At 41.4% G+C, this 22549-nt stretch overlaps 1 protein-coding gene across 3 annotated transcripts in view; it reads left to right on the top strand.

The window, feature by feature from the left end:
• LOC144601244 (catenin alpha-3-like) overlaps positions 1–22549 on the top strand; it is a 928496-nt gene that overhangs the window by 12512 nt on the left and 893435 nt on the right. For all 3 annotated transcript variants that reach the window (XM_078413251.1, XM_078413253.1, XM_078413252.1), the window contains exons 3-4: positions 1895–2061; positions 2153–2272. In XM_078413251.1, the coding sequence (XP_078269377.1) occupies positions 1895–2061; positions 2153–2272 (287 nt within the window). The remainder of the gene's footprint in view (positions 1–1894; positions 2062–2152; positions 2273–22549) is intronic.

Below are 22549 nucleotides of genomic sequence, written 5' to 3'. Positions count from 1 at the left end.
AAATAACAAGCAAGCAACAAACTAATTATTTTTAATTTACCAATCATGGAAGCATAATTCATTCCTTCAAAAAATGATTGCAGTTTAAATCAACTATATTTGCCTATTAAGTATGTCTTTATAATTTTGTTGCTATTCCATTACATCTGACTCTCATCCCAGTCCTTCCTGGTCTTTATTGAAGATACTTTATGCTATCATACAGCAATGTCTCTTAATTTTCCTGCCCTTATGGATTCGATTGATGTCATCTATTAGCTTGTGCTATAAAAGCCAAATCAGAGCAATGATCTAAAGAGGCTGTGATTTATGATGCCGGAAATAATTCTGCCTGTTTATCCAAACCCTGAGTAAGTTAGTTGGGCATGGTTTAGAAACAGAGAACATAGAAAAATAGATGCAATAGTAGGCCATTCAATATGATCAAGGCTGATCATCTAAAACCAGTACCCCATTCCTGCTTTTTCCGCATTTCCCTTGATTCCTTTAGCCCTAAGAGCTATATCTAACTCTTGAAAACATCCAGTGAATTGGCCTCCACTGTCTTCTGTGGCAGAGAATTCCACAGATTCACAACTTTCTGGGTGAATTTCTTTTTTCCTCATCTCAATCCTAAATGGCCTGCCCCTTATTCTTAAACTGTGACCCCTGGTTCTGGACTCCCCCAACATCGGGAACATTTTTCCTGCAACTAGCCTGTCCAATCACTTAAGAATTTTAGATGTTTCTATTAGATCCCCTCTCATTCTTCTAAATTCCAGTGAATACAAACCCAGTCGACCCATTCTTTCATCATGTGTCAGTCCCGCCATCCCGGGAATTAACTTGGTGAACCTTCGCTACACTCCCTCAAAAGCAAGAATGTCCTTCCTCAAATTAGGAGACCAAAATTGCACACAGTACTCCAGGTGCGGTCTCACCAGGGCCCTATACAACTGCAGTAGGCCCTCCTTGCTCCTAAACTCAAATCCTCTCGCAATGAAGGCCAACATGCCATTTGCTTTCTTCACTGCCTGCTGTACCTGCATGCTTACTTTCAGTGACTGATGTACAAGTACACCCAGGTCTCATTGCACCTCCCCTTATCCTAATCTGACACCATTCAGATAATAATCTGCCCTCCTGTTCTTGCCACCAAAGTGAATAACCTCAAATTTCTCCACATTATACTGCAACTGCCATGCATCTGCCCACTCATTCAAACTATCCAAGTCACCCTGCAGCCTCATAGCAACCTCATCGCAGCCCACACTGCCACCCAGCTTGGTGTCACCCGCAAACTTGAGATGTCACATTTAGTTCCCTCATCTAAATCGTTAATATTGTAAATAACTGGGGTCTCAGCATCGAGTCTTGCGGCACCCCACTAGTCACTGCCTGCCATTCTGAAAAGGACCCGTTAATTCCTACTCTTTGCTTCCTGTCTGCCAACCAGTTCTCTATCCATGTCAATACCCTACCCCCAATACCATGTGCTCTAATTTTGCACACTAATCTCCTGTATGGGACCTTGTCAAAGGCTTTTTGAAAGTCCAGATACACCACATCTACTGGCTCTCCCTTATCCATTCTACTTGTTACATCCTCAAAAAAATTTCAGAAGATTAGTCAAGTATGATTTCTCCTTCATAAATCCATGCTGACTTTGACCGATCCTGTCACTGCTTTCCAAATGCGCTGCTATAACATCTTTAACAATCGATTCAAGAATCTTCCCCAATACTGATGTAAGGCTAACTGGTCTATAATTCCCTGTTTTCTCTCTCCCGTCTTTCTTAAAAAGTGGAGTTACATTGGCTACCTTCCAGTCCACAGGAACTGATCCAGAGTCAAGAGAACATTCTGGTTTAAGTGTGCCTGTAGAGCTGGTTAATGAACTATGTGACTTTTCTAGGTGAAACGATGAGAGTTACGTCAAAAGAATTCACAGATAACCCCTGTGCCTTAGCAAAGCGAGAAGGCATGGTTGATGCCGCGCGAGTTCTCCTTGCTGCAGTGACCCGACTTCTGATTCTGGCAGACATTCTTGATGTTGTGCATCTCCTGCAGCACCTCACGGCTGTAAGTAAATGGTCAAAAATCCAATTGCTTTTAGCTTACGTTGTTTGTCCAGTTTTAACATGAGCTAAACCAATTGTCACATTCTTGGCAGGTCCAGAATTCATTTGCATTGTTGACAAAGGTGACAAATGAAGATGACCTGAACAGCGCATACCAAAGGTTTGGGCAGGACTTAACCAAATTAGACTTCCTGACTCAGAAACGCCAACAGGTATGGAATGCTGATTGCACTTGTTTTAAAATGTAATGATCTTAGAGGTGCAAGATTGTAGATAATCCTTGGTTTCAGAAAATGAGCAAGTCTAGCTATTTGAGATACAAGTTTGCAGAAGTCTCCATGCCGTGTGCATAGAAGGTAAGTAAGGCATAATGGTTGTGTTCTGAAGAAAAGTGGAGACTAAGGCATGTGGGTAGGCCAAAGATATTGAATTGATTTAATCCAAATGATTGTGGAAATGTTTTTAAGACTGGCACTGATAGGTTTTTAGATACCAAAGGGATTGAGAAATTAATTTAAACTGAAACAGTGTTAGAGGATTAGTGTTGATCTTATTGAACTGCAGAGTAAGCAGGAAGGCCTACTTCTGACCTTACATGCTCCATTTTCCACTGGAAATAATTCAATTTCTTCTGTAGTTTTAGCAGGAACACAGGTGAAACTACACCATCAGGGTTAAGTTGAATTATGCTTATTGTCTGTTCAAATTTCCAGAGATTTCATACCTGGCAGATTGCTCCACTGGGTTCCATTGTACGATGAATTGTTACACCACTTTCAATAACTCTATTAATACTAGTCGAATGTTGATTAGTCAATGGATATGTTCCATTAACACAGGACGGTAGCGCAGCGGTAGAGTTGCTGTCTTACAGCGAATGCAGACCCGGGTTCTATCCCGACTATGGGTGGTGTCTGTACGGAGTTTGTACGTTCTCCCTGTGACCTGCACGGGTTTTCTCTGAGATCTTCAGTTTCCTCCCACACTCCAAAGACGTACAGGTATGTAGGTTAATTGGCTTGGTAAATGTAAAAATTGTCCCTAGTGCGTATAGGATAGTGTTAATGTGCGGGGATCGCTGGTCAGCGCGGACCCAGTGGGCTGAAAGAGCCTGTTTCCGCGCTGTATCTCCAAACTAAACAATCACAATTTATTGCAGTCAATATTATCACTCATTTTGCTTTGCAAGCCACTGTTTCTAACTGGAATGAATGTCCCATGTGTGGACTGTAAATATTCTGGCAGTTGAAATTCAACAAGGTGGTATTGTTTTACACGCCACTGGATCTTAAATCGATGGAAAACTTAGAGCTATAAATCATGATCTGGCTTGAGGGTGCCTGCACAGAATAATCTGGGCACACTGAGGTAACTAGAAGAATGGAAAATAATTTCATTGAAACATATAGAAATAGGAATAAATATTCTTTCTATGGTTTAAGAGTTTTAAGAGCAACAATAAGGTTAATTGTTTGATGTTGTCCTGCATCATTGGAAGGTGTATAACACACCAAAGAAACACCTTGAGTGGTGAAGAGGGAAGTTGGACATTTAGCCTCTGAAAGAGGCTAGTCTGCTTGAGCACTCCTTCAAATAACAGTCTTTACCAGTATTATCGTAAAAACTCCAAGAATTGATTAATCTACCTTGGAACGATTGATTTTTTTTTCAGGAGATGCTATTTAGAATTTAGTGGAACGCTCAATGTGATTGCCTCGCTGGACAGTTTAGTTTTGTTTAGAGATACCGTGTGGAAACAGACCCTTCGGCCCACTGAATCAGCACTGACCAGCGTTCCCCACACACTAACTCTAACACTAAGCACCAACGTGCCGATACGCACCTATACTGCTGCAATTTCTAACCTAGCGGAATTGCCAGTTCTGTGTCTGGTCTGCCCCAGCAGAGCACACCCCATCCCAGCTCACTGGAACAGTGGACGCTGGTTTTCAACAAGGGCACAAAGTGCTGGATGGAGTAACTCAGCACGTCGGGCAGCATCTCTGGGCTCTGAAGTATTGACCCGACCCGAAACGTCATCTATCCGTGTTCTCCAGAGATGCTGACTGACCCGCTGAGTTACTCCAGTACTGTGTCTTTTTCAGTTCGTTCTACTATTCCAGTCACTTTCGGCAATGGATCCAGTTGAGAACTGTTTCTTTAAGTGTTCGTGCTACCATGACGCCTCGCACTTCCTCGATTTGCTGTCCCCAACCAGCACCTCGAAGCCGAACGATTATTGCGCGCAGCTGCTTACATGATCCGCCAAACAAGCTGCTCTTGTTGAAGAAGCCGCCCTAGTGGCCTTCAAGTATACTAGCTCATCCCACAACATGCAACCTTGATGCTAGAATAAATTCCTGAGCCGACAATTTCAGCAGTGAAATTTTGGTGTGAAGTAATATCGAAAGAAAAGTAAACTTATTTTTGGTAAATCAAACCAAATTAATTCCGATATTTTTAGGAGGTGTTTGGACTGTCAATGATTGAAAAGTATCAAAAAAGTCGTCAATTCCACCCATACAAGTATTGGTAAGGGTTTCTTTTAGCGATATTTATGGCATTGTTACTTGTGTCTGTGATATGTATTTCCTTCCGAATCTTCCCTCGACAAAAACAAGTAAATATGCGAACTTTCCTAATAGCCTCTTTAGAATTTACAATCTACACTTTGTAATGAGTTCTGGAAAAGGCAAGGTGTTATATCATGTTAACGATTAGTTTCACCAAATTGAATATTGTTTTTTCTTTGTGAACCAGGTTACAAGTTGTTTTAAAAAAAACACAATTGTTTCATTTTTGTATGATAATCTGTTCTAAGACCATTAAAAAAAAAATCAGATAACATGTAATATTGAGCCAAAAGAGATCAGAGCGGAGTAAAGCTTACGCTGAAAGGTTGCTTTAAGGAGCATCTCAAAGGCAGATTACGGGGAGAAATTGAAATCTTGTAATTCTGGCAATTGAATGAATGGCGGCAGTTGGGGATAGGAGATGATAACACGGCCAGAATTTAATGTAATTTTGGTTCTCCCATATGGAGAAGTGGCAAATATGTTAGATTGGGCTTGCTGCTTCCTTTACCACGTTTCACACTCTTAACATAAAAATGGTGCCCGACTGATTATTAGGCTGAGCGATGCTCGATCAGACCCACAACCCATCCCCTGGCTGTTCCTTACCGTCTCCGTGATTACCGGTGAAGTGGATGTCAGATCTTTGCCTCAATCCCATTATAATAAATGCGTGTTCAACACCACAACATACAAACATGCTCTTTTCCTGTGCCATTTTTGTTATCTCCCCCTACATGTGCCATGTGACCTTTATTGTTACTTTTGTGACCTTTCTGACTCGGTGTAACATGTGATACATTTCAATACAACATCAGTTACCATGACATCCCTCCCTTATCAAACACAAAGGATTTCCGCATCATCCTATTGTAAACTGAACATTTCAACATCATTCTGGATATAGCATTCCTTCCATTGATAATGTATCACTCGCACATGTCAACTAGGGTTGCCAACTTCCTCACTCCCAAATAAGGGACAAAGGGTGACGTCACCCCCCATGCGACCTCACCCTGTCAGTGGCCACGTGCTCCCGCTCCACCAATGGTGGGCGCCCGGGCCGGGAGGCGGGTTGCTATGCAACCTCCATCAGGCGACATCCGGGCCTACACTGTCTGGGACGACAGTGGCTCCCGGGCCTACAGTGTCCGGGCCGACAGTGTTTGGGCTTAATACGGGTCAAGGGCGGTCCAGTACAGGACAAACCAATTTAGTCCAAAATACGGGATGTTCCGTATCCTGCACTGTCTGCTATTTTCCCCTTGATTTTGATCTAGCGATTTCTGAATGTTCCTTCAATTTCAACTGAGCAGTTGCAGAATCATACTTTTGCTCTATACCTTTTTGGTTATGTTCAGCTTCTTTAGACTTTGATTGAGGCAATTCAATACTTTCCTTTGTTTTTGGTAGCGAGCCATCAACTCTTTCCTTATATTTTGACAAAGAGCTTTCAGATTCTCATCTCTTACTTATTTTCGTCTCCCTTGCTTTATCTTCCTTGGATAGACACGAGCTGGAGTAACTCAGCGGGACAGGCAGCATCTCTGGAGAGAACGAATGGGTGACGTTTTGGGACGAGACCCTTCTTCACCCATTCCTTCCTACACACCATCTTCCTTGGATTTTGACTGAGAATTTTCAAAGTTCTGTTTATCTTTTTTTCAAACATCCTTATGTACAGTTTCCTTTAATTTTGGCCGAGAGCTTCCACATTCATTTTGATTCTCTTTGACTTTTTCATGACTTCTTGTGTCATCGTGCAATGTCTCTCTGGATTTTGATCAGGAGTTCTCGGATTCACCTCTCCTTTCTTTGCCTCTCGTGTCCTCCAGCAAGCCTTCCTTAGATAATGTTCGAGAGCGTTCAGACATGTATTTCTTGTCTTTCCCTTTCTCATGGCTTTCATCATCTGTTGTATTTTCTCTAGATTTAGTTTGATCATGATCAGACTCATTTTTCTTTACTCTGCTTTTAGCACCTTCTTGTATGCTTTCCTTGAACTTGGAGCAATGGTTTTCAGAATCATTCCATTTCTCTCTCCATTTTTAGATGCCTTAAAAAGCTCATCTCATCTGCTTGCTTTGGACCTATATCCCTCCAAACCTTTTCTATCCATGTACCTGTCAAAACGTATTTTATACTTTGTACACGTCTCTTCAACTTGCCCTGGCAGTTCCATCCATATACTCACCCCCTCCCTCTTTGTGGAAAAAGTTGCTCACGGGTCTCTTTGAAATCTTTCACCTCTTACCTTAAACTCCCCTGCCTTAGGAAACAAGAAACTACAACGATTCACTTCATGTTAACATCTCATATATCTCTATAATGTTTATATGTTGAACCAGTTACAACAGCGGTCAGTAGAGTGTAAATAACTTGTAAATGAACTTGTAAAATAATCAGAACAAAGTCAATAAAGAATACAAGAAACACACTTTGATTAACTTACTGAAAAAGATTTTTTTTAAAATCTGAAATTATTATTCTGTGGGTAAGATTAAACATGTCTGTGTGTCCAATTTGGAAGTTTCTTTCCAAACCCAGCCCAATCACGTGGAGTATATGCTGTTTCCTTGTCACTTTAAATGCTTCTTCCAAGTGTCGCTCAACTGAGGGGAGGAATGTTCCTTTTTAGATTTTTACCTGATGCCATAAGATTTCATGGGATCTGGTGTTAATTTTGAGCACTCCCGGGCCGAATCCCTTTTACCTGTAAATCACTCTTTGTGGGGGTCTGTCCTGCAGGATGTATCCAGGGATTGCGATGGAGGAGTCAAGCAGATTGTAAGAAATACTTCTGAGGATGCAGTCGTGTTGGGCTGTTCCTTCACTAATTTGTGAGACAACTCTCTCATTATGCTTAGATGTACCCAGACATTTTTGATGACGACTTTGTCAGGCCAACTGGCCTGGGTCTCCCTTAGCTGTGTGTGAATTTGATGTTTTGGTCAACGCCAGATGGATAGTCTGGTTTTCTTTTTTTGGGCTATAACATAACAGTTATGGTACAAGTTAGAATAAAAGTGAATTGATTGCTGGCAGTTCTTAGGGACATAAATGTTAACTACCTTGCTACAGGTCTTGAGTCATATAAAAATCAAAGGAATGCAAATTGTTTCCACTGAAATGATGGTTCATTTGTGACCTAATGCCAGATACCCAACTATTCCCAGAGTTAGACACAAAATGCTGGAGTAACTCAGCGGGTCAAGCAACATCTCTGGAGAAAAAGAATTGGTGATGTTTCAGGTTGAGACCATTCTTCAGACCCGAAACATCACTTATTCCTTTTCTCCAGCGATACTGCCTGACCTGCTGTGTTACTCCAGCATTTTGTGTCTATCACTAGGAATAGTTGGGTATATGGCAAAAGGTTACAGATGAACCATCATTTCATTGACTTGTGGAATAGAATCAAGTGGCTAAATGAACCTATATTCCTCCTATATTCTTGTGTTCAAAATCACAAATTCAAATTCTTTTCACAGTGGGCAAATGGAAAAAGTTGCCCTCAGGTCTCTGAAATCTTTCCAAAGTTTTGATGGCGTATCTATATTGTTTCAAGTGAATAAAGTGCTTCAAAAATAAGCAATAAAGGACGTGAAAAGCAGGCATGATAGTGAGATTGAACCGTGGTGCATGTGAGATGGGTGCAGGCCCAGCAATTGGATAGGCAGGGACTGATTAGAAATAGACGGCATGTCTTAGTGTACAGGAAATCATGTCTCGTGAATCAGAGCTTTTTGAAGAGGCTACTAAGAGAATTGATGAGGGCAGGGCAGTGGACATTGTCGATAACAAGTTCCCTCATGGGAGGCTAGACTAGAAGGTTAGCTCACATGGAATCCAAAGTTAGCTACCCAATTGGATTCAAAATTAGCTTGGAGGAAGGAGTCAAAGGCTAGTTGTGGAGGTTTGTTTTCTGATTGGAGGCCTGTGACCAGTGGCATTGTTGTTTGCTATCCACATTGAAGATTTGGATGACAATGTAGTTAATCTTGTTTGTACATTTGCAGAGAGCTCCAAAATTGGTGGTATTGGTATGGTGGTATAGAGGGATATCTAAGGTTACAACAGAATCATGGTCAGTTGGGAAGGTGCAACAAAGATTGGCAAATGGAATTTAACTTTGACAAGAGAGAACTGTTGCACTTTAGTATCTCAAACTAGGGCAGGACTTGCACAGTAAATGGCAGGGTCCGGCAGGGTATTGTAGGACAAAGAGATCAAGGAATACAGATGTATGCTTCTCTCAGGGTGGCAAGTCAGAGGGACAGGGTGGTGAAGAAGGTGGGAGGGACATGTTTGCTTTCATTGGGAACGGTACTGAATAAAAATGCTGGGACATCATGAAGCAACTGTACAAGTTGTTGGTGAGACCACACTTAGAGTACTGCACTTTGAGTGACCCAGCTATAGGAAGGGTGAGATTAAATTGGAAAGGGTGAAGAAGAGATTCACTACAATATTATTTGGACTTGCAGACTTGAATTATAGGGGAAGGCTGCGTCATTTTGCTATGAAATCTAGGAGGCTGAGGTGTGACTTTATTGAAGTGAACAAAATCATGAGGGGTATGAGTAAAGTGAACACTCGCAATCTTTCCCCCAATGTAGACAATTCTAAAATTAGATTGTATAACCTTAAGGTGAAAGGGGAGAGATTTAAGAGGGGCCTCATGGAAAACATTTCTCTCAGTGGATAGTCAATATCTGGAACGAGCTAACAGAGGAAACTATGGAAGTCAATACAATTACAACTTTCAAAAAATATTTGGACAGATAGATATTCATAAAATTCTGGAGTAACCTAGAGGGTCAGGCAGCATCTCTGGAGAAAAGGAATAGATGATATTTCTTCAGACTGAGTGTTATGGGAGAGGGGAAACGAGAGGTATGAAAAGATACAGAACAAATCAGAGCCAGCACCGATGACCAAGGAAAGGCAGAGCCCACAATGGCCCATTGTTGGCAGTGGAAAAGATGATAACGAAGGGATACGAACAGTGAAACTAGCGGGACGCCAGTGAAACAAGCAGCATGTAGAAGGAACTGCATACGCTGGTTTACACCGACGATAGGCACAAAATGCTGGAGTAACTGCAGGAGCATAGCGGACGGACCTGAAGCTGTCACCCTGGTTTGCACTGCCTACCCGTCCTCAGCTTCTGACGCCACCCCCCGACTCGCAAAGTGCACCATCGAGCCCTTCTTCAATCACTGCACGGTCCGGTTGACTCGGCTGTTGTTGCAGCTCATGTTGTAGCTCCTGGGAACAGTGATTTCTTCAGGCCGCTGCCACCGCCAGCCTCAGTCTCTATGGGGCTCCCTCCCCTCTCACCAGCCGCCACTTCTTTCCATCACCTCCTCCTTTCCCTGTTGCTTATGGTTAATATTTATCCTCAAGTAAGGTGCAACTTGACTTCTACCCCAGTTTCTGCCACTAGATGTCAGAGTTGCCATGCAAGTCTGTCATGTAGTCCTACAATACACCAGGAACAAATTAGCATTTAGATGATCAATTTGTTGTGCCTTGTATCCTATTGGGCTGCATGTGATTTGTGTGAAGGGTATTGTGAAGGAATACAAATCTCAGGATACAAAGTTGCTGTTACCTTTTATTTAAAACATTTTATGCAGTTACCCAAAGGTGTTTATAGTCTAGAAACTAGGAACTATCAATGCTGGTTTATAAAAGAAGACAAAGCACTGGAGTAGCTCAGCAGGTCAGGCAGCAACTCTGTGGAGAAGATGGATAGGTGACGTTTCGGGTCATAAGACCATAAGACATAGGAGCAGAATTAGGACATTCAGCCCATCAACTTGACTTCACCATTCAATCATGGCTGATCTGTTTTCCCTCTCAACCTCATTTTTCTGACTTCTCCCCAGAACAGGGGAGCAGTGCTGCCGGGGCTCACTGGAGCGCCGCTCCGGCACCTCTGTAAAAGAAAAAAAAGCCAAAATAAACAGCGGGGAATTTTAACTAGCGGGGAATTTAACAGCGGCCGCTCTGACACCAGTGACAGCTCCGGAACCTAAAAGAAATTGCACTACAACACTGCCCCAGAACCTTTGACACCCTTACCGATCAAAAACCTGTCAATCTACAGAATAACAATGCCTACTGTCTCGACCACCACAGCCACCTGTTCCACAGATTCAGCACTCTCTGGCTAAATAAAGTTCCCTCGTCTCTATTCTAAAGGTACGTTCTTCTATTCTGAGGCTGTGCAGGTCCCCCTTCAGACTGATTGTAGTGCTGTATAACTCTAAATCTATAAATAGTAAGTTTTGTGGTACATGTATACAAAACAGCCAATGTTCATTCATTTTGACTTGGAACAGAGCACAAGTGCGTAATTGTGCGAAGCATATATATCAGTGGGTGGTAGGAAATATAAAAATGTTATATAAAAATGAGAAATAATGAATTGAAATATGTCGACAAGACCAATCCTCTGCTGCGCTATATAATACTACTACTGCCCTAAATGCATTGAATAAAAATAGATCCCACATGTCCAATGAGGCAGTTAAGTGGTTCAACAACCAATGGATAAGGTCAAAGCTTTAAAGTTATGCCACGTCTATTGTAAACAGTGGACAATTTAATGTTCTCAGCAGTGGATGGCCCAGCAGTTAGGTGCCAAGGATTAGGATTCATCATTTGCCACTCTTTTCAACCAGTATTCGGAGTGATGATTCATGCAGGCTTGTCTTGCAGTCCCCACTGACACTGAAGATGGAAATCAATGGAGAAAAGTTTATCTGAGTCATAGCAGATATAATGGAAAATTGTCATGATTTCTTGGGGACAATTGGGGAAAAAAACCCAAGACATCAATATAGGAATTCTTTGGAGCAATGTCCTGGGCTCAATTGTCTTTATCAATGTTCTCTGTAGGAGCCATTTATGTTTATTGTTGGCATATCATATTATTTTGCTTAGATGTATCTTGCAGTATTATTTTGGACTATTATGAGCTGTTAGACTAAACACTCTTTGATTTTGTGACTCAAAGTCATTTTAATTGGACATCACAGCTGCAGTGTAAAGCAAGTTTGATAGAAAACATAATAAAGAACCATACAGCATAGGGGTCAGGAAAGGCAGACACAGGGAGGGAGAGCATACAGTTCTCACCAGACCGGGGAATGGACCAGACCGGGACAGACCAACGACTGGACAGACCTGAGATCTGGGACCAGACCAGGGACAGAGCAGCCAGCTACAACTTAAGTGCAGAATAAGGAAAGCCTGGTATGTTCATCTTCTTGTTTGTACAACTACTTCAATAAACAACCAATTAAACTAGAATTAATGACTTTAAGTTTTGAGTTGTGTTCTACTGTGTCTGTGTAAGATCATTCCTTCTTCCTGTGTAGCAATGGCAAATGGAAAATATGTCACTGGAAAAGTCGGAAAGTTGCCATTACATTCTCCTTGTATCAAAGGGTGAGCAGTGAGGATATGCGCTAATGATTGCACAATTCCATTTGCACTTCCTCATAAAATTAAAGTATGCCACCACTCAGCATGAGCTGACTTTTCAATTAACATTAGCAACAGACGAGTGCAAGCTGTCTTCAGAGGAGTCCAGCCACTGACAAATTGCTTTCACAAAATTCTCATTAACATCCTGAGGGGGTTATTCAAAAACTTGAACTGATTGACTGCGCCAATGCTGTGTCCATAAGAATAAGTCAGAGGATGGGCATTCTCATGAGATTGACCTGCCTCCTGACTCCTGAAAGCTGTTCTACCATTTATAAAACTTATTTGGGCGGGGATGCAAACAGCAATAATAATCCATTCGAGGGTTGTTTTATTTGGCTATCTACACTCGGGGCACCACCATATGTGCATAATGTTCCAGATACAGTCTATGTGTAACCCTTGTATAAACCATACCCTGTCTGTGTTCCTCGTGTCTCACATATTTTAGTTTGCACTCAGTACGGTGGACTTTGTTAGGAGAAATCACTGAAAACATGTACTGCTTGCAGGAAAAGACCACATCATTTGCATGAAGGGATGCAGCTCTGGCAATATTCAAGAAGCTCAGCATTGTTCAGGGGCAGAAATGTCCCTCTTCATTTACACCATAGCCTCTGCAAAAAAATCACTCCTTTCAATACAAGCACTCAGTGGCAGTAATACAGAGCATGCACAAGTCTCAGTGTAGCGACTTGCCAAAGCTTTTGAGGCAGCAACTCCCATAATTCCAAGCTGGCCCTGTCACTGATGCTCTTATTCCAAAGAATGATAATAAAGTAATGGCGATGTCTTTTTTAATTTTTACTGATAGGTGCTTAATAGGCTTTAAGTAGTTTAAGTCACTCTTTATATTTTAATATTATCTAGGTTTAATCATTAATAAACTCGGCATGATTTTTTTTTTCTGTTGATTAGTTCATGTTATAGGAGAGAATTAGGCCATTCAATGCCACCATGCAATCATGGCTGATCTATTTTTCCCTCTCAACCCACTCTCCTGCCTTCTCCCCATAACCCCTGACACCCCTATCAACCAAGAATCTATCGATCTACACCTTAAAAATATCCTTTGACTTGGCCTCCACAGCCTTCTGTGCAATTAATTCCACAAATTCACCACCCACTGACTAAAGAAATTCCCCCTCATCTCCTTTCTAAACATACCTTTTATTTTGAAGCTGTACCTTCTGGTCCTAGAGTCCTTTTTCCTGTTGTTAATTTTAGTTTAATAGTATTATTTTCAAGAACAAACTGTTTTACAAGCTTTTGTACAGTGCAAGATATTATTGCCCCATCATGTTTTTACTTGTGTCCTTTTATCTGACAAGATGGTTCGTTGTGCCCTGTGAACATTTGTATGGAGATTATGAATGCTCTTTCTTGGCATATGAAAAAAAGTATGTGATGAGCTTGTCGTCAGTTTTTCACATCAATTCATTCTACTTGTCTCTTATTCCTAACATTCCTAACCAATTGCCTTGAGGCTGTTTGAACAGATCTCCAATTAGTAAATCAAAAATTGGTCATTAAGATAGTTTTCAATGAAGAGGCTTGTCAGAGAGAGCAATGAGACAGAACCACAAGCTTTGAGGAATGGCTTGTTCTGTCGAGGCGCTTCAATTTCACAAAGATATACCACAGAGTATTTCATGTGATGTATTTCGTGAGATCATCTTAACTGTCCTATTAGTTCAACAGTTCAACAGTTCAACAGAGCTTTATTTGTCATTCGGTACCAAGGTACCGAACGAAACTACATAGCAGTCACACACAAAAAAGAACACAAGACACATGACCCCAACACAAACGTCCATCACAGTGACTCCAAACACCCCCTCACTGTGATGGTGAATAAAACCTATGGCATTTGGGCACACCTACGAGAGCTGCTGTCTTGCAGCAGCAGAAACTTGGGTTCTCCAGGTTCCTCCCACATCTCAAAGCCATGTGTGTGTTTAGGTTAATTGGTCACTGCAAATTGCCCCAGTGTGTTTCTGCATTGTTTCTGTCTCTGCTTTTTTTTTTTACTAAAGTGGATGGTTTCTCAGATTATAGGACTGCAAAAAGTCCCCTGTTTCCAGGACTTTCCCATATTTGAACCTGGTTAACATGAAAACAGAAATAAAACATGAACCTTTCCAGTAATACTGGGATGGATATAACAAAATGTAATAATTGTGAGAATATCTATAATACGTATTAGAAATGGTGATACATCCAAGATTGATTAACATTTACATCCTTCCACATGTTACCTGTAGAATGCTGAGTTATCAACACCATTTTGTCCAGTTGCTCAATTTGCCATGAATCCCCAAAGCTTTATTTGCAAAATATAGTAAGAAATGGCATCACACACTCTAAACCGTTCTAAAGTCATTTTATATAAAATGATTGCTCCTTTATGAGCAGGTAATTTTGTTTCAGATTGCATTGATATTCTTGATGCCAATGAATTGATGAAACAAGATGTCTGATGGTGATGGTATTATCTGTTTAAGCTCTTTCCAATAATTGTTTGTGCCAATATTATAGAGAACACATTTGTTGTATGGCCATTATTGAGTTTGTGTTAAAACTGGACGATTAAGAATATGGTAACTGAAATGAAATAAAATGCCTGTTTCTTTGTGAGATAAATTGATCATCCATGTCCACTGATAGGCAACTGTACACAGCTAATCTTTTGATCGATTTTGATGGAAGGAGAACAAAAATGAAACATTTAAAAGATCATGTATGCGGACAAACATTTAATTTAACCGTATTACTTAACATAATTTAAATTAAATTAATTTAACCTTTATATAATTTTTTCGGAATCTTGGACTTGCACCTTTTGATTGCAGTTTCGCCTTTTACTTAATGTTTGTGGTCTGACTGTCCCACAGATTTGATATCGGAAGCATCTGGTAGGCCAAAATGGTGCAGCTGAACTCTGTGTAGATCACCTCCAAAGCAGCTTCTAAGTTTCTAGTGAAGATAGACACAAAATTCTGGAGTAATTCAGTGGGACAGGCAACATCTCTGGAGAGAAGGAATGGATGACATTTCAGTTTGAGACCCTTTTTCAGACTCAATAGGTGACATTTCAGGTTGAGACCCTTCTTTAGACTCAATAGATGACGTTTCGGGTCGAGACGCTTCTTTAGACCAAGTTTCTAAAAGTGCCCAGTACTGTTTTGATTTCCTGATAGTTCTTAAACATGCTAATGTGAGTTGTTGGGGTAAATTGGTGTGGTATCAAGATTCTAGCTGTATTTTAGCACACATTTTCTGCTAACCTACAAACCTGCACATCTTTGGGATGTGGGAGGAAACTGGAGCACCTGGGAGAATCCACATTATCACACGAAGGATGTCCAAACTGTACACATACCGCACCCGAGGTCAGAATTGTACCTAGGTCTCTGGCCCTGTGAGGCAGCAGCTCTACCAGCTACACCATTGTGCTGCCCTCGTCCTTTGAATTTACTTGTCAGTCTATCCAAATATGCGTTTGTTCCTTGAACACAGTAGTGGATGGAAGTGGTAAAGTGTGGCGGGCATTTTATTGCTTTATCCTCGTTTCCTACCCGATAGTAGCAGTGAGAATATGGCCTTACCTGGATGGTGGGGATTGACGCTGCTTTTTTGAAGTGGCATGACCTGTAGATGCTTTTGATGGCGAGGAGAGCTGTGCCCATGTTGGACAGTTTTGAATCCTCCATTCTATGCAGCCTCACATTCCTGAGCGTTGCTGTACTTGGCCATAATGCAACTAGTGAGGGTACTTTCATCAGTATATCTGTTGAAGATTGTTAAGAGCATTTGATGAATGCTGAATCTCTCTACATGTTCTCCACACTACCACTGTGCTCTGAATACCTTCTCCAACTATGGACTTCAACAACTAATGGTTCTCGTGTGAATAAGATGAGTTGTCCACAATCCCTCATCAACAAGCTACTCAGTATTTCCTGACTTGTAAGCTCTTCAATATCTCTATGAGTGATGTGCTGCAGGATTATCCTGGTGGCCGTGTGATTTGCCACATCATTGGAGGACTAAGAGAACACTCTGAACTGCAATGTCTCAGTGCTTCCAGAAGTCCAGGTAGCCACCATACCTGGCAAAATCCATGGTCACCACCTTCCTCTCTACCCCCCCAGGATTGGTAGTATCAACTGTCAAAGGGGAGAAAATTTGACATTAATGTATCTTGGACTGACCCTGAAAGATCAGCAAACCTTTTGAGGCCATGTGAAGAAGCATCATGACAAGATCAAAGTATAGAATTTATGTGTTTGCAAAACTGGTAGAGCACCAAGGGGCTAACTCTTCCCTAGTTTGCCCTCTAGTTTGGTTGCTGCACTGCCCTACAGAAACTTGTAGATGTAGCACATCTCAGCTTTCGGCTGTGACCAAATACCAACTTGATGGTTCCTGGTGGTGTCCAGTATCAAGCTGTTGCAATACAGTGTGCAAGCCATTGCAAATCTGCACCTACTTGTCCATCGAGAACCCTTAACTCATTGCAAGATTTTTAAGGAACCTTTCTTGTCTCACTCCCTTCTCTTTCTTCATTTTGGCAGTGATGAAAACGTAGTTGAAACTGAGAAGCTTATTCAAGATAAAATAGCAGGGCTTCCTGAGTATCCCAAGTTCTATGCAGGATCCAAGTAAGCCATGGGTGATGTGCCACTTTCTTTGCCTGTAAAAACATTAACATGGATCAAACAATGGGTCATATAATTACAACCTGCTCTCGATGCAAATTCAGTTGAGATACCTTTGAATTAAACTTCTTTTCTGAAAGTCATGAACCTTGAAATAGGTTTTTAAATATTGCTCAAGCCATGTGAAAGACGATGCCACTGTTTCTTTTCTGAATTAAACTTTCATAAAACGGGTCATTTGGCACAACTGGTCTGTAATGGTAATTAATGGTCCAAGTTAGCTTTCTCTCACTCCGTTGATCAATATTTGCAGCTTCTCAGCTCTTCTCTAGCTTCTGCTTAAAGCTATCCATGTGATTTGTCTCGCCAACACTGTGGTAACTAATTATGCATTCTACATTTTCTTCAAGATTTCTCTTATCATTGCTTTGTTGAATTTCTCAGTGACTAGTTTATATTTATGGCACCTAGTTTTTATCTTCCTTCAAGTGGGAAGTATTCTCTCCATAGCTATACCTTTTGTCTTGTTACAGATCCTATCATTGCCCTCCATTCATTTCTTTCCACATCAAAGACCATCAGAATGTGAAGTCAGAACTGCACACAATTCACTGACTGATTTAACCTGGAATTGTCCAGGGTCTCCAAGGTTAAAATTTATATTTTTATAACCATGTTAACTAGATTATATTAATGATTTCTGCACTTTCTCCACTGTACTACATTTAGATCCTACTTTCCAAATAGAATATGTTATTCACCCAACTGAAGTCGACTACCTGCCACTGATTTACTTGACATTTAATTTATGCATGCAGATCCTTACAATGTGGCACATCACCCATGTCTGGTGCACTCTAGGAAAGATACGGATATTCCCCAGAACATTGCCTGGATTGGAGAGTATTAGTTTTAAATAGAGTTTTAATAGAGTTTGGACAAACTTGAATTGTTTTCTATGGAGTTTGGAGGCTGAGATGACCCAATAAAAGTATATAAAAAGTAATGTATATAAAATTATGAGAGGAATAAAATTATGAGAGGCATATGAGAGGAGCGGGACGTCACATGTTGGTATGGCAATACTCTACTAGATTGTTTGTAGGAAAAGAATTTCATGGTGCGTTTGCACTTCACATATGTGAGAATAAAAGCACAATTGATCCATTTAGAAAAGGTAGATGGTCAGAGTTTTCTTTTCCTAGGATGCACTGTCAAATGCTAGAGGTTTACAGTGAGAGGGGGGAAGTTTAAAGGAGGCGTGAAGAAAGTCAGGGCATGTTGAGTGCCTGGAACATACAGCAAAGAGATGGTAGAAGCAGATATTGCAACAACAACGGTGGTGCAGTGGTAGAGTTGCTGCCTTACAGCGCTTACAGCACCGGAGACACGGGTTTGATCCCAACTAAAGGTGCTGTCTGTGCAGAGTTTGTACGTTCTCCCCGTGACCTTGTGGGTGTTCTCAAGATCCCACACTCCAAAGACATACAGGGCTGTAGGTTGATTGGCTTGGTAGAAGTGTAAATTGTCCCTAAAGTGTGTAGAATAGTGTTAAGATGCAGTGGTCGCTGGTCCGTGCGGACTCAGTGGGCCAAAGGGTCTGTTTCCGCACTGTATCTCTAAACTAAACTAAATTTAAGAGGCATTTGGACAGACATGTGAACAGGCATGGGGTAGAAGGAAGCGTGCAGGTAGGTTAGCATCAAGGTTGGACAACACAAGTCCTGTTCTATACTATTCTATGTTCCAGGTCAATTTAATTTTTGTTCCCACATCCATTTTGGATACTTTTTTATTTCTATCTGCACATTACATAAAACTTTATATAGGCAAAATTTTACTTTGCTTGTTTTAATACAGAATCTGTATTTCAGATACTTTTTCGATGCACTAATAAAAATTCCAAACTTTTATCAAATATTTTGCTCCTGTTCCATTTTATGAAATACAATCACATACTTGTCCCATTTCCATCTAAGCTCCTGCTTCTGAAAGGTTTGGTGCAGAAGAGCTGATGGCATGGCAGAACATGCTCAAAGGACAGAATAGCCCATTCATGTGTCTACAATCCTATGCACTGCTATCGTATTCATGCACAAAGCATTAGTTGCAGCTTGCAAGTTATTTTCACATCGTATTGTCAATGCAATGTATTTCTAGGTTATGATGCAAATATGCCAGTGAAACATTGTAATAATAGTAGGACTAGGACAAGTATCTGTCCTGCTTCATTCTCTATTAATAGAGCTTGTAGAATATTGCACTTGAAATTTTGTTAGAACTGTGAAGCCTTAATGTTAGTAAAAAAAAAAAGTTTCGTCTTAATGATAGTTGAAATTCTGATTATTAATGCAGGGGTTTTAAAATACGGAACCGTGAAGTGCTACTTAAGTGGATGTATTTTCCCCCTCGGAAACGGACTAAAAATAGTTTCCTGGCAGCAACAGTTTACTGTAGCACTGTGCATGCTTCAAAATATGTAGTGAGATAATAATGCCACTTTTAGTACAGTGGCACCATAGCTGCAATATTTTATTGAGGTTGTTGGAAACTTAACAGCACTCTAAACGTGTTGTAAAAAGGGTTGAATAGAGCCAGAAGCAAACAATGTAAGGTGTGTGTGCGCGCGTGTGTAAATTAATTCAGTGTTGGTTACTTGCTTAAATACCTGCTTAATATTTGAGCATTATTTTTGTATACACGTCAAATGTATAAGTATGATTCTGTGCTCGTGTGTGTGTGTGTTCATACATTTGACTTTGTACGTGTGAGCGGGTCTCTTTTTTATTCATTTATGGACATTGACAATAAAAACTGGCATTTCCAATCACTCATTACCCCCAGCAAAATTGGTAGTCAACTGCCTTTTCAAGTTGTTCTAACCCATGTATTGAAACTCTCCTACAAAATTGGCTAAGGAATTCTAGTATTTAGTCCCAGTAATTTATGAACAGCAATTGTCTGAGCTACATGTGGCAAATGACACACCCCAATTGCCCATAACTATATCTCCATCCACCAAACCACTTGGTTCAATGACGATCAAGTGGGCAATTCATGCCAACCTTGCCAGTGATGTCCAAACAGTGTTGATATATGCCATATTCCCACATGGCAAAGGAGGCCAGTCTGCCTATCAAGTCCATGCTGGTTCATAGAGTAATCCCATTCACTCACTAACTTTCTCTCTAACCTATTCTCCCCACATTCCCATCAACCAATCACCACCCTCTCCTGATTCCACCACACACCGAAGCACGAGGGGCAATTTACAGTTGCCATTTTTTGCAGGCAGAGCTTTTGTTTTACTTCAGCAAAAGCCTGTTTTATTTCAAAGCCCGGTTAGGTGGACTGCATTGCCCATACACTAGTTCTATCCTACACACCAGGGACAATTATCAGAAGCCTACACACCGTCACAGGGAGAACGTACAAACTTCGTACCGACAGCACCCGTGGTCAAGATCGAGCCTGAGTCTCTGGCGCTGTAAGGCAGCAACTCTACCGCTGCACCACTGTGCTGCCCCAAATTTCTGTGCAGCTTTATCTCACAGATAGAAAGTCACTAATGAACCCAGAGGCAGTACTTAATCGATCTTTCCACTGGTGTACAATCTCCCAAATGTTCTAGGGGCCGGAGAACCTAGGGTGATGGAGGAACTGAAGGAAATCCACATTAGGCAGGAAATGGTTTTGGGTAGACTGATGGGACTGAAGGCTGATAAATCCCCAGGGCCTGATGGTCTGCATCCCAGAGTACTTAAGGAGGTGGCTCTAGAAATAGTGGAAGCATTGGAGATCATTTTTCAATGTTCTATAGATTCAGGATCAGTTCCTGTGGATTGGAGAATAGCAAATGTTATCCCACTTTTTAAGAAAGGAGGGAGAGAGAAAACGGGTAATTATAGACCAGTTAGTCTGACATCAGTGGTGGGGAAGATGCTGGAGTCAATTATAAAAGACGAAATTGCTGAGCATTTGGATAGCAGTAACGGGATCATTCCGAGTCAGCATGGATTTACGAAGGGGAAATCATGCTTGACAAATCTACTGGAATTTTTTGAGGATATAACTAGGAAAATTGACAAGGGAGAGTCAGTGGATGTGGTGTACCTCGACTTTCAGAAAGCCTTCGACAAGGTCCCACATAGGAGATTAGTGGGCAAAATTAGGGCACATGGTATTGGGGGTAGGGTACTGACATGGATAGAAAATTGGTTGACAGACAGAAAGCAAAGAGTGGGGATAAATGGGTCCCTTTCGGAATGGCAGGCAGTGACCAGTGGGGTACCGCAAGGTTCGGTGCTGGGACCCCAGCTACTTACGATATACATTAATGACTTAGACGAAGGGATTAAAAGTACCATTAGCAAATTTGCAGATGATACTAAGTTGGGGGGTAGTGTGAATTGTGAGGAAGATGCAATAAGGCTGCAGGGTGACTTGGACAGGTTGTGTGAGTGGGCGGATACATGGCAGATGCAGTTTAATGTAGATAAGTGTGAGGTTATTCACTTTGGAAGTAAGAATAGAAAGGCAGATTATTATCTGAATGGTGTCAAGTTAGGAGGAGGGGGAGTTCAACGAGATCTGGGTGTCCTAGTGCATCAGTCAATGAAAGGAAGCATGCAGGTTCAGCAGGCAGTGAAGAAAGCCAATGGAATGTTGGCCTTCGTAACAAGAGGAGTTGAGTATAGGAGCAAAGAGGTCCTTCTACAGTTGTACCGGGCCCTGGTGAGACCGCACCTGGAGTACTGTGTGCAGTTTTGGTCTCCAAATTTGAGGAAGGATATTCTTGCTATGGAGGGCGTGCAGCGTAGGTTCACTAGGTTAATTCCCGGAATGGCGGGACTGTCGTATGTTGAAAGGCTGGAGCGATTGGGCTTGTATACACTGGAATTTAGAAGGATGAGGGGGGATCTTATCGAAACATATAAGATAATTAGGGGATTGGACACATTAGAGGCAGATAACATGTTCCCAATGTTGGGGGAGTCCAGAACAAGGGGCCACAGTTTGAGAATAAGGGGTAGGCCATTTAGAACGGAGATGAGGAAGAACTTTTTCAGTCAGAGGGTGGTGAAGGTGTGGAATTCTCTGCCTCAGAAGGCAGTGGAGGCCAGTTCGTTGGATGCTTTCAAGAGAGAGCTGGATAGAGCTCTTAAGGATAGCGGAGTGAGGGGGTATGGGGAGAAGGCAGGAACGGGGTACTGATTGAGAGTGATCAGCCATGATCGCATTGAATGGCGGTGCTGGCTCGAAGGGCTGAATGGCCTACTCCTGCACCTATTGTCTATTGTCTATTGTCTATTGTCTATTGTATGAATTTTCTAAAGGAAACCAGGTGGGATTTTTATACATGGTTTAAAAATAGGAAGATAAATAGGATATTGCCCTTCCATTTCAGTCTATCAGTAGAAAGTCAAGCGCAGATTGTATTTTAGGCTATTTGGAGTAGTGGCATGAAAGGGCTTGTAATTCTTCGCAGCGTTTCTTATTGACCAAGCTTATCTTGGTGTTGCAGATGATGCAGACGTGAAAGTGCCAAATTCAAGAGATTTAAGTGAAACCGAAGCAGAAATTAACCTAACCACACTTTAAGACTCCACACCCCCCACCCCCATAGGGAAAGTTTAAAAACGGCTGGATACAATTTTTTTCTTTCCTCACTTCCGCAATCTTTATCCAGTAAGTTAAGCTTTGAATCATTTCAATAAAGACTTCATTATGAGTGGTCAGTTAGATGCTATATTGG

Source organism: Rhinoraja longicauda, chromosome 16 (assembly GCF_053455715.1).
Source record: "Rhinoraja longicauda isolate Sanriku21f chromosome 16, sRhiLon1.1, whole genome shotgun sequence".
In the NCBI taxonomy this organism is placed as follows: Eukaryota; Metazoa; Chordata; class Chondrichthyes; order Rajiformes; family Arhynchobatidae; genus Rhinoraja; species Rhinoraja longicauda.
This window is presented reverse-complemented; position numbering and strand designations above follow the sequence as displayed.